Source organism: Aquarana catesbeiana, linkage group LG11 (genome assembly GCF_042186555.1).
Source record: "Aquarana catesbeiana isolate 2022-GZ linkage group LG11, ASM4218655v1, whole genome shotgun sequence".
NCBI classification, from domain to species: Eukaryota; Metazoa; Chordata; class Amphibia; order Anura; family Ranidae; genus Aquarana; species Aquarana catesbeiana.
Genome location: NC_133334.1, coordinates 55,615,996 through 55,629,665, shown reverse-complemented (window position 1 = coordinate 55,629,665; position 13,670 = coordinate 55,615,996). Strand labels below are relative to the sequence as shown.

Sequence of the window (13,670 nt, the reverse complement as noted above, 5' to 3'; positions counted from 1 at the left end):
CACATCAATGCAGCCTCACCATTGCCATCAGTGCAGCCTGATCGATGCCCATCTGCAGCCCAGAGGGGACAGGGAGGGGGGCGGGACGAGCGCCGACAGATTACATACGGATTACATACAGTGAGAATCTCCTATGATAGACAGAACTGTGGTCCAATGGAGGCCCAGGAGACAGGACTTCCTATTACAGAGGCCACTAAGTAAACAGGAGATTCTCACTGTATGTAATCTGACGGTGCTCGTCCTGCCCCCCCTCCCTGTCCCCTCCGAGGCAGCTAAAACTGAAGTATTGGCGTATAACACGCACACACTATTTGCACCCAATTTTCATGGTGAAAAAGTGAGTGTTATACGCCAATAAATACAGTATATAGTGCCAACAGTTTATGCAGCGCTTTACAGTATAAATGGGAAACAATATCGTTACAATACAATAAAATACAAGAGGATTAAGAGGGCCCTGCTCTGAAGAGCTTACAATCTAATAGCATCAGTCTCTAATACTAAAAGGACTTACTAATAGTAAGATGTCAGATATGGACATATGCAGTCTATAGTCAATGTGATCTGAAATCAATAAAAGCTCAATTGAAGTCTCACTCCTTTTTATCTCCTTACAGCCCTGAAACCCTGCATGTTATGATATGTGGCTGATTTTTGTTAGAAAATGCCCTAAAATGCTGCTTCCTGCCCTCCCACTCCAGTGCTCTGTGCTGGCATAGCTGAGTAGCAGTCACACCCCTCATCACATGTATTTGCACAGACTTGTACTAAAACAAAAGTGAGGGGGGTGTCCGATCACAGAGTGAGAGGTTCAGGACAGTTCTGTTACAGATTGCTGATTACTGAGAGCGCTGTCCTTTCCACAAACAAAAAATGTCAAATAAAGTTATACTTCCGTTGTGCACTACAGTGCATATGAATTTTCACAATAAGAAACCACATTTGACGTTTTCTGATAAGAAACACAGAAAAAAAAATTCTTAGCAGCACAAGGGTCGCATCCCAACCACAGCACTAGATGCCTGGAGTTTGCATGTTCTCCCTGTGCCTGAGTGGGTTTCCTCCGGGTACTCCGGTTTCCTCCCACACTCCAAAGACATGCTGGTAGCTTAATTGGCTTCTGTCTAAACTGACCCTAGTATGTATGTGTGTGTGTATGAATGTGAGTTAGGGGCCTTAGATTGTCCTTGAGGATATGGACCGATGTGAACTTACTATATAGGGGTTGATTTACTAAGACTGGAGAGTGCAAAATCTGGTGCATGGTAGCCAATCAGCTTCTGACTTCAGCTTGTTCAATATAAGCTTTGACAATAAAACCTGGAAGCGGATTGGTTTCTAAGCAGAGTTGCACCAGTCTTTGCACTCTCCAGTTTAAGTAAATCATCTCCTAAATATTTAAAAGCGTTGCGAACACTGACAGTGCTCTATGAGTATTTGTATAAAAATAAATACATTTCCATCCTTCTTTGATTTATGGTTGAAAATCTTCATGGTCTGGAGCACGTTAAATTAAACGAACATTTCAAAAACAATCAATTTTAAACAAAATTACAACGGATGGCCAGCATTACTCTGTTGCCTATTGACCTGTGGTGACCACAACAATGGAGGTTGTTCGTACAATATCTATTTCTTTGACTTCACATGGGATTTAGCTGGTTCACACCAGTGCGATTTATCGTGCGATTTTGAACTGTCAAAGAGAAAAGATATACCTGTGCTCAAATCCCAATAGCTTGTACATGTATTTAACCACTTCCCGCCCGGCCTATAGCAAAATGACAGCCAGGCGGTGGTTCAGTTATCCTGCGGTGATCAGTGGTGTGGTGTGTCAGTCTGACACACCTCTACACCGATCTTGGTAAAGAGCCTCCGGCGGAGGCTCTTTACCACGTGATCAGCCGTGTCCAATCACGGCTGATCACGATGTCAACAGGAAAAGCCGTTGAATGGCTTTTCCTCACTCGCGTTTGACAGACGCGAGTAGAGGAGAGCCGATCGGTGGCTCTCCTGACAGGGGGGGTCTGCGCTGATTGTTTATCAGCGCAGCCCCCCCTTGGATGCCCACACTAGACCACCAGGGAAGCCGCCAGGACCACCAGGGAAGGGGGCAACATGTGGATGGCACCTATCAGTGCCACCCATAAGTACCCATCAGTGCCACCCATAAGTACCCATCAGTGCCGCCTACAAGTGCCCATCAGTGCCGCCTATGAGTGCCCATCAGTGCCACCTATGAGTGCCCATCAGTGCCACCTATGAGTGCCCATCAGTGCCACCTATGAGAGCCCATCAGTGCCACCTATGAGAGCCCATCAGTGCCACCTATCAGTGCCCATCAGTGCCGCCTATGAGTGCCCATTAGTGCCACCTATGAGTGCCCATCAGTGCCACCTATGACAGCCCATCAGTGCCACCTACCAGTGCACATCAGTGCCACCTATCAGTGCCCATCAGTGCAGCCTATGAGTGCCCATCATCAGTGCCACCTCATTGGTGCCACCTCATCGGTGCCCATCAGTGCCGCCTTACCAGTGCCCGTCAGTGCAGCCATATCAGTGCCCATCGTTGAAGAAGAAAACATACTTATTTACAAAAAAATTTTACAGAAACAAATAAAAACTTGTTTTTTTTCAAAATTTTCGGTCTTTTTTTATTTCTTGTGCAAAAAATAAAAAAACGCAGAGGTGATCAAATACCACCAAAAGAAAGCTCTATTTGTGGGAACAAAATGATAAAAAATTTGTTTGGGTACAGTGTTGTATGACCGCGCAATTGTCATTCAAATTGCGACAGCGCTGAAAGCTGAAAATTGGCCTGGGCAAGAAGGTGTCTAAGTGCCTGGTATTGAAGTGGTTTTTAAACTATCAGGTGCTAAAAGGATGTGACCACATATTAACACTAATTCTGGATGGACCCTCTGCACACTGCTACACCCATTTCTAGCAAACTATGCAATGAAAAACAGGGATCTTTAGTTCACACATATTGCAATACATGTTTAAGCTGACCAACTGCGTCAAAGTATTCCCAGGCCAGTCCTACACTGCTCTGCCACTTCAAATTCTACAGTGGACACCATGCCAACATGGGGCATAAAGACCCAAGGTAGGGGAGAGTGACTCCCTTGAGTGACTAGGCTCCCCATCTTGGGTCTTTATGCTCCACGTTGGCATGGTGTTCACCGTAGAATTTGAAGGGACTGGCCAGAAGAGAGATTACTTTGACGCAGTTGGCCAGCTTAAACATATATTGCAATATGTGTGAACTAAATATCCCTGTATTTCATTGCATAGACTGCTGAAAATGGGTGTAGCAGTGTGCAGAGGGTCCATCCAGAATTTGAACTGCCAAAGTCGCACCCCATTGCCGTCAATGTAACCGTTTAAATCATTGCAACTCCGAAAATGGTTCCTGCACTACTTTTTTGGCATTTCATTTGGACTTGCATTGACTTCTGTTAACTGAAGTCGCAAGCCGCAATGAATTTAGAGGCCCAAATCGCGCTGATGTGCGGCTTTGAAATCGCACTGAAGTCGATCGAGTGATTTCAAAGCCACACTGGTGTGAACCAGGACTTCGCCTACAGTTTTTTTTTTTTTTTTTCTTTGAAACCAAATGTCTGTAAACCGATCACTCAGAAAGTTCTCACTGAAATTGAATGCCTTGTTGCACAATGGTAAATACAGGTAATTACAGTTTAATCTATCATTCCTATGCACAATAGACTTAATTTATCAAAATGTCTACGGATCATTAGTTTTAAGTGGCAATGAATTGGCACTGCTAACGCTCATCACCAAACTGTTTTCTGCACCACTGGTTTGGGCACAGCATAAAGCTAGTATGCTGCAGAAAAGGTTAGTTTGGAATTAAGAATTAGGTTAGGGAATGGACTGGGGTAAGGAGTTACAGTACAATTAAAGGCAGCTTACATAATTTTAGTGTACTGTGAATAAAGCTCATGAAAGTGCCACATTTTAATAAGTATCATTAATAAATTCATAATTACCTCAGCATACACCTATTTGCTTGCTCTAACTACCCTATCTGTGTCTCCGCTGCTAGATCCTGATACATTGCCTTGAAAAAGTATTCATACCCCTTGAAATTTGTTGTTTGTTCACTAAGGTTCTCTAACAAACATCTGAGGGCTTCACAGAACAGCTGTATTTATACTGAGATTAAATTACACACAGGTGAACTCTATTTACTAATTAGGTGACATCTGAAGGCAATTGGTTCCACTAGATTTTAGTTAGGGGTATCAGAATAAAGGGGGGCTGAATACAAATGTACACCACACTTTTCACATATTTATTTGTAAAAAATGTTGAAAACCATTTATCATTTTCCCTCCACTTAACAATTATGTGCCATTTTGTGTTGGTCTATCACATAAAATCCCAATAAAATACATTTACGTTTTTGGTTGTAACATGACAAAATGTGAAAAATTTCAAGGGGTATGAATACTTTTTCAAGGCACTGCAGTGATGGTGGGAGGAGTTTTGCAGAGCTAGCACGTTGTTGCCTTCCTCTATGCTAGCATCTGCATCTCCCACAGTAAACTACATTTCCCATGATTCAGTGGGCAGTGGCATAGGTGGGACATAGGTGAGGCATAGGCGGGCCAGATGTGAGAAGTGGGCGGAACCTTGGCGTGTCTTTAAAGAGGAATGACACGCTATGGCTTTCTAAGTAAAGGAAGCAACGCCCCCACAATGATGTCACGGCGCCGCACGGTGTTTCCTTGAATAACGTCATAATGCAAAAAGGGGACAACTGAACCATTTGAAAAGCGAGGAAGCTGCGTTGTCCCCAGAATAAAGGAAGCTGACAAGTTGGAGGGGGAGCAGGTACATTTCTCTATATCCTTGCATATATATTACAAACAAAGACAGACATGTTTTACAGTCTACTAAGTTCTATCACAGATTGAATTTTAGTTTTTTACCTTAGTTCTTCTGTAGCCTCCCTGATGGTTTTCCCGAGTGTGGCTCGGGGTTAAATTTCAGCACCATTAGCGGTAACCCCGAGCCACACTCGGGATTACATTGCAGGATCCTGGTGCGGCGTTACTTACCTTGTCCCCAGGATCCTGTGATGTCCTCCGCTGTGTCTGCAGGCTCTGTCCTCCTCCGAAGCCTCTCTGTGCCAGGCTCCGTTCCCTGCGAGCGTCGCGACGCACGGGTGGAGCCTGGCGGCAAATTTAAAAAAATTTAAAAATCATAACACATACAGTACAGTAATCTTACAGATTACAGTACTGTATGAAATCATTTCACAACCCTTTTGTCTCTAGTGGTTTGTCCAATGCCCTGCATGCAGTTTTATATTATATATACTGTTATTTCTGCCCGGAAACTTGAGATTGTCCATATCAACCAAAAAGTGTCCCTTTACGTCAAAAGTGGCTTTAGACCAGCTAGAAAACAGCGATAGTAAATTAGAACACTTGCAGAATTGAGCGATAGTGAATAGTGGGGAAATTTATTTTATTATTATTATATTATTATTATTTTTTTAATTATTTATATTTATTTATTATATTATAATTTATGTTTTTGTGTTTCAAACTTCATCATACCCGGGATATCTACTAGACTCTTGTTTGGACAGATTTAAGTGTGTTATTGTTAAGAATTACAGGTCTACAATATAAAACGCCAAATTTCCATGCAAAATAATTGTACCGCTTTCAGCACCTAAAATCCGAGACTTAGAAAAAGGTTCCTGTACTACTTTGGGGGCGACTTGCATAGACTTCTATACAGAGGCGACCTGCAAGTCGTGCCACCCCTGTGTGAACCGGGGCTAAGGCTAAACTTCAGAGAAGCTTAAGTTTGTGTGAGTTAAATGTTAGGGTCAGGCGAAAGTTCGGCATACATGTACAGTTTTTTTTTTTCCGTTCAACCAGAGGGTTGAACAAAAAGAAAACCGACAGATCCCCACACCAACACAAGCAATGGGAATGCAGGGATCTCCCCAGCTGCGCTATTGTATTCTGACAGTGGGACTCCCCTCCCCCACAACCACCAGAATACACAGATCAGCTCTGCAGCCATTGGCTGTTGGTCGTTAGTGTTAAAGTGGTTCTAAAACCTAATTTTTTTTTACCTTAATGCAAAGAATGCAATAAGGTAAAAAATGTTTAGGCATAGTTTTTGGCCCCTCACCACCCTCATATTAGGGCGAACAGTACAGTTACAACACAATTCTATACAGGAGGAATCAGATGGTCCTGCTCGTTAGAGCTTACAATCTTAAAGACTTTTACTTACCCGAGGAAGAAGTACAAGTGCCAATCTGTGTAGTAGGTCAGGAAATTGAATACAAGTATTAATACTGGTACTCACAAAGGTAAAACATCAACAGGCATTGAGCACAGAAAATGCAAGAACGTCTGTGGGACTGGTCATCGGGGAGGCTTCTGCAGTGTGGCACTCGGGAGGACAGCGCCAGTGGGTGCAAACGCTTCCTGGAGTCCTGGAACTCACAAGGAGCCAATGATGATGTCACTATTGAGACACAATGTAGAAACAGGCGACGCGTTTGCGGAGCATGTGCTCCTTTTTCAGGCCTCACTTACCTGAGCCCTCAGATCCAGCGCTGTGCAAGTCTGCAGCTCTTCTCTTCCCTCACTTCCGGGTCTCACTGACTTTGCTGGGGCATCGAGAGCCATTGGCTCCCAGTGCTGTCAATCAAAGCCAGTGAGAAGGGAACAGGGGGCAGGGCTGAGTCCTGCTGTCCCTGTCAATGGCTCAGGAACGAGCCCACACGGGTGCCCCCATGGGAAGCAGGGTAAATGACCCGTGTCCCCCCTGCACCCAGAAGTGGTTGGATTTTTAAGCAGGGGCAGAGGGAATCAGGGCACCAGGCAACAGTGTCAAGAGTAGGTTTAGACATCAAAGGATTTGTGTATGTGTTAGGGGTAAGTGTTAAGGATCAGATGGTGATAGGGTAAGACACCATAGGGAAACATGAGCATATTTTTCTGTTGTCAGTGCTGAAATCGCCATGACCATTGTTGGTTAAACCATAAGGCACATAGACCTGCAGACAGCTTTACATATTTATCTATACATTTCAGTGTGTTCTAGGTGGGGTTTGGAGCAGTGTAATAAAAAAATGTTTTGTGCAAAAGATGTAATATTAGCAAATGGGTAAAGGAAATATGAGCATGCCCACGTCTAATTACGGCCCCAGCATCCCAACAGCAAGCCTTTTCTCTTTCATCATACATGGAAAACAGTTTTGAAATTGAAATTGTTTAAGACCCCTTTTTACACTGGAGGCAGTTTTCAGCTATTTTTAACACATTGTGTAGTTCACCACACAATATTGCGGCGATCTTTCGGAAGTGGGAGCAGATACCTGGATTTGACCCGTATCCACTCCCCCCCTCCCCCCTGAAAGGTGCCAAATGTGGCACAGGAGGGGGGGAGAAATCCGATCTGCGGAAGTTCCATTTCTGGGTGGAACTCCGCTTTAAGTGAATATAACGCCACAGTACTGCTCCAAAAACAAAAGCCATTAAACGCACTATGAAATAACTTCAGAGCATTTGGCATACACTAAAGGACAAAAAGAAAAACTGTGAAAACAACTTCAGTGAGTTGGAACGCATTGAATCACATGACAAGTGAAATAACATAATTTTCTATTGAGCCCATTCACATACATGCAGTGCGACTGCAATTAGACTTTGGGATCTTATGGAGTCATGGAGACGGGGTCTCCAAATGACGCCATGGGGCAAGTCAACCGGTGACATCACTGGTTGACCCCTGCCTCTTTGTTTACTTAATGGCGAGGTGAAGCGACACTGTTGTTCAAAGTGGGGGGGGGGGTTGCGGCCGGCATGCATAATGATTGATGATGGATTTACGTTGAGGGAGATGTTTATTTATTTTTTTTTAAAAAGGACTTGTCAAAAACAGTGTTTGTGTTTTTATGTTGACTTTTTTTTTTCGTAAATGAATAGGGGTACTATGTAGTCCATATAGGAGGGGTGGAATCTGGGGGCCTCCTTCTTAAAGGGGGCTTATAGATGCCGATAAGCTAACCCCGCACCCCACAACCTCTGGGCCAGGCTTGTGGGCAAGTGGCCATTGTCCTTGTCAACATGGGGACATTGTGCTTTGCCAGGGGGTGTCCCTCCCTGGCAAGTGTCCCCTCTTTGTTGAAGGCATGTGGCCTGGTATGGCATGTGGCCTGGTATGGACTCCCTCATCTTCCCCTTTTCTTGCTATCTGGGCTGCATGTTCAGGTAAGGGTATTGTATGGATTTTGGGGGGGCTCCATGCCATTTTTTTAGCGTAGGGTTCCCTTTAAACTCCATTACAGACCCTAGAGCAGGGATCCTCAAACTATGGTCCTCCAGCTGTTGCAGAACTACACGTCCCATGAGGCATTGTAAAACTCTGACTATCACAGACATGACTAGGCATGATGGGAATTGTAGTTCCTGAACAACTGGAGGGCCGTAGTTTGAAGACCCCTGCCCTAGAGCCTGGTATACATTTTGGGGGGTTCCCACACTTTTTTTGGGGGACCCCCTTAAATCCATTCCAGACCTGAAGGGCCTATGGGTTGGTGGGGGACCCCCATGCTGTTTTTTTTTTTTTTTGGTTTTGTTTACATTCTGCTCTTAGTGAGGACTCCCCTGCTGATAGCAGGGATGACTCATCGTTGTTAAGGAGCCGGCACCCGCCAGCTTCCTAACAACTAATAACTCAACCCCGCTTCTGACAGCTAGAATGAGACAAAGTAGTAAAAACTCACATTCGAAGCGTATCCAAATCAGCGTGCACTGCATTTGCCCCACAAAATCACATTGAAATTCATATCAAAATCACACTGCATTGATTGATTGTTCTGAGAAGTTGTCTTTTTTTGTACCTGTGACACATCTTTAAATAAAAAAAAAAATCACACTGCACTTGTGTGAACGTAGGCTAAATAATATATTTTGTGAAGGTCTCCTCACTGGGTATATATAAGGGATTATAACCACTTTAACAGTGCAGGTAAACTTTATACATGCTTTTAGAATGCAGATATGTAGGTGAAGTTGTGTTTCATTATCAGAAATAAATGTCACTAAACTGGTCATATCAGGGCATGGATCAGGGAAGAGGTCATCTTGGCACTCACCAGTCCCCCCAGCCAGCATCCCAATGTGTTTTGTGGTCTTTAGTCGAGGTTCAGACTTTTTGTCCGGTCGGATGGCAAATACACCTGCAAGAAAACCAGTGATTACAGAGAGCTTTGTATACAGGTACAAATCAGTTTTAAAAAGGGAAGTATAGTATATTAATAATCATCAGATACTTTGACTTGTTATTGCAGTGGTTACCTTAAAGTGTATGTAAACCCTTTATAACAAACTTCTCTTATGTGTTAACTTTTGGGAAACAAAATATATATGAAACCCTGCGAGCCACTTACGGATAAATGCCTACAAAATAATAAGTGAACAGTGGAGACCAGCTGCAAACACTCAGTCACGTTCCATATTCGTGCAAAGTATTAAAATAAAAAAACAATGTGTCTGCGCTAGAAAAAATCGCTGCACTCAAAGTGCAGTACCCCTAGGTGCCTAATCTCTATATGGCCAAATGGGAGGAAGAGGAAAACCTAAAGGATGACAATGGAGATATCGTACTATACAAGAGATTTATAGACGATCTCTTAATTATTTGGAGAGGGGATATGGAAGGTCTGATGGGTTTACTGAACTCCATGAATGTCAATGATCGAAACATCTCCCTCACCTGGAATGTTAGTACAGAAAATATACATTTTTTGGATCTAGAGATCTCCAACACCAATGAGGGTATCATCACCAAATCCTTCTTCAAAGCTACGGACCGGAATTCGTATATTCCGGTTACGAGTTGTCATCATAAACCCTGGTTAAAAAACATCCCGAGTGGACAATATATGAGGATGCGAAGGAATTGCACCAGGATGGTTGATTATGAGACCCAGTCAGAGAGGTTGGAGTACCATGTTCTTGGAGAAGGGATATCAGAAGGAGTTTTTGGAGAAAGAAAGAAGTAGAATTGGCAACATGAGTAGGGCGGATCTTCTAAAAGATGCTATCAAAGTAACCGGTAATGATGTTCATGAGGGTATTAGTGTAATACTTGATTATTCAGCACAAAGTTATGAAGTAAGGAGGATCATATGTAAATATTGGAGTGTGTTGAAACAGGACACCCAGCTCAAAGATGTTCTCCCGGATAAACCGAAATTTGTTTTCAAGAGAGCTCCTAGCTTGCGGGATAGGCTGATACATAATGTGGTAGATCCCCCCCCTCCAAAACCTAAAATGTTTTTGGACCTAGAAGGGTTCCATAGCTGCGGCAGGTGTTACAGTTGCAGGAGGATCCCGGACAACACTAGGAGGTTAAAGGAATTCTCGAACCCTAGAAACAACTTTTCATATAAGATTAGGGATTTTATATCTTGTGATACAGTAGGGGTGGTCTATGCCTTAAAGTGCCCATGTAACCTGTTGTATGTGGGGCGCACCACCAGGGCCCTTAAAGATCGCATAGAAGAACATGTGAGGCACATATGCAATGGGTCCGATAAACATGGTTTATATGTGCATTTTAAGAGGGTACACAACCAAAGTACCGTAGGCATGAAGTTTTGGGGGATTGAGGCGCCCAAACGCCACTGGAGGGGTTCGAATTTTGTCAGAGAGATAAGCAAAAGGGAATCCTGGTGGATACACCAGCTTGGGTCTTTGGTCCCTGGAGGATTGAATAGAGATTTCGATTTGAGATGTTTTCTTAGTAACTATTGATACTGTTTGCTTTGGCGATATACCTTTTACCATTTCTGTTCTTTCTCGTTTTGAGTTGAAAGGGATGCCTTATCTATTGGGCTCAGCTAGGGCATCCACTATAGATTGTATACTGTGATGTTCCCCTTGATAGTTCAATTACCTCCCCACAGTGATTCTATGTTGGGTGTATAAATTTTATCCATTTTGGAATATTTTTTTAAATAGATTTTTTAGATTAATATCTTAAAAAGAATTTTTTTATGATTTTTTATGTGATTCAAATATTTTAATAACAATTTTTTATAATAAAGTATGTCATGTTTGTTTTTAATATTTTAGTAATATTTAATTTTAAGTTGGTTGATCCAATCTTGGGGTCGATTAATCATATATGGAATGTTGTACGTTTGTTTATTATGTGATATTTTATCGTTTGCGGCGATCTAAACGTGTGTGGTGTGTGGCGGTGCTCTCTTTGCGAGACCGCTCCGTCCTGTATAATATTATTATATTAAGATAGAATACATGGTTATATATCATTGTAGATTATTTTTATGCACAACATCTGATTAGATCATTTATTGTGAGATCCTGCTATTAATAGTACACATTCTGCTATTTAGCAGATTTGTAGTCTCAGGGAAAATGGCCGCTGTAGTTACCTTTACTGCCCATTAGGATTTACATCTGTGATCCTAGGCAAAATGGCTGCCATGATTGACACGGCTGGTGTCAGCCTGATCCATGGCCTAAGGGAAAATGGCCGCTATAGACACAGATGTGTCTGCGGTCTTAGGCAAAATGGCCGCCGGAGTTATATATATTCACTCTGGAGCTCTCGTCCAATCAGATTCCCCCTGAAGAAGGCACGTGGTCCCGGTGCCGAACACGCGTAGGGGAGGGGCCTGGACGGAGCTGTCAGCAGAGAGAGAGCAGGAGATTTTCGTTACACACGCCGCACCGCACACCACACCGAGAGATTGACCGTTTTATGCTTGTTAAGGATGGTGCACTCACGCACCCACAATATGTGAGTACCCCAGTGAGGGGAGCTGATTATTTGATTAAAATCCTTTATACCTACATATTGCGCTATGGAGTTTTTTTCTCTTGCATAAACCATCTCCACTTGAGAACATTGGAAGTCTGCACAGCTGGTTCCTAATGAGCACAGGAGTGGCTCCAAGGCTTTGTTTGACATAGTCTAATCGCTGTGTCACACACAGGAAGAACATTGGAAGTCTGCACAGCTGGTTCCTAATGAGCACAGGAGTGGCTCCAAGGCTTTGTTTGACATAGTCTAATCGCTGTGTCACACACAGGAAGGTGAGCATATACACCTGTGGGGGCGGCTGGAAGACACCACAGCATGTTTTTTGGTGGCACAGTTTGGAAGATAGGATATGTGAAATTCACCAAATTTTTGGACTAATTTATTTGGGCACTTTTATATCATTGGATATACACGTTTTTGGACTTCATTTATTCACTGTTTGTTATATCCTCTTGTATTTTATTTTGATATTTTAATGGATATGTTGTTTTGTTTGATCACTCACTTGCTGTGTTTCACATAGCACTGTGCACTTTATACTTTAGCACCTAGGGGTACTGCACTTTGAGTGCAGCGATTTTTTCTAGCGCAGACACATTGTTTTTTTATTTTAATACTTTGCACGAATATGGAACGTGACTGAGTGTTTGCAGCTGGTCTCCACTGTTCACTTATTATTTTGTAGGCATTTATCCGTAAGTGGCTCGCAGGGTTTCATATATATTTTGTTTCCCAAATTTTCATATTCTTGCTAGTAGCCTGATGGATCCTTTTGCCTTTTTTGAGAACAAAGAAATTGATCTGGAGGATCTTTTCTCCATTACCAACACGAATGAGAATGATATTACGCAGCTTTTTAGGAAATTAGGACACTGCATGGATAAAAAGAGTAATATATGGTGGGACATGTCCACCATGAGAAAATATTTAAAGGATGGTCTGATCCCTAGGAAGTTACGATGGGATGTTCCCATTAATGATGGCTTACTAGGGGTGGATGATGTGGAGGAGTGGTATGCGTTTTTTGTGGGTAAGGGAAGGGAGATTATGGAATTCCTTATGAAGAGAAAACAGCGTAAACTAGATCTTTTGGAGAACCAAATTAAGGATATTAGGGATAAACTTAGCTCCCTTATTAATCACCCTGAATACACTAAACTCATGGGGGAGCTACAGAGGAGTATGCAGAAGAAAGACACGGAAAATAAAAATGTAAAGAAGAAGAAGTACCAAAGGGACTTCGAAGACTATCAAAATAAACAAGTCTTTCGTTGGCAATCAACATTGGCGTCCACCACTGTGGTTAACCCCCATTCACAGATGGGGACAGTTACCAATAGGGTACCACAACCACAGGGTCAGTCTCATTCACAGCAACAGAGCAACAGACCAGGTAACAGAGGGTTTCCACCGCAACGTCAGGAGGAGGTGTTACCTCATACGCCTTATCGCCAACCCCCTAGAAAATCGCAACAAAATCTGTCGAGGCGACCTAATAATGAGGGGAGAAATGGCCCGCCGCCCAACAATGGGAATTGGAGATATGAGGCACCCACTTATCAAGATAATGGCTATAGGGAGAGGGAGCATCTTGATTTGGATTATCCTCCGAATCCTGCCCCTCACTATAGAAATGGTCAACAGTACTCATATGGCCATCAAAGGCCATATGGATACCAACACAGTACTCCATATCATCATTATAGGAGTTATGGGAATCAGCAGAATACACCCCAGAGAGGAAATCGTGCACCTTATAGGGGCCCCTTACCGTATCAACCTCCTTTTAGGGGACACCCCACACAT

At 43.0% G+C, this 13,670-nt stretch overlaps 1 protein-coding gene across 1 annotated transcript in view; it reads right to left on the bottom strand.

Annotated features, from left to right (window-relative positions):
• Window positions 1-13,670, bottom strand: part of LOC141112957 (NADH-cytochrome b5 reductase 2) — a 50,872-nt gene that overhangs the window by 15,747 nt on the left and 21,455 nt on the right. Inside the window, exon 6 of the mRNA XM_073606051.1 lies at window positions 9,166-9,249. Within this exon, the coding sequence (XP_073462152.1) occupies window positions 9,166-9,249 (84 nt within the window). The remainder of the gene's footprint in view (window positions 1-9,165; window positions 9,250-13,670) is intronic.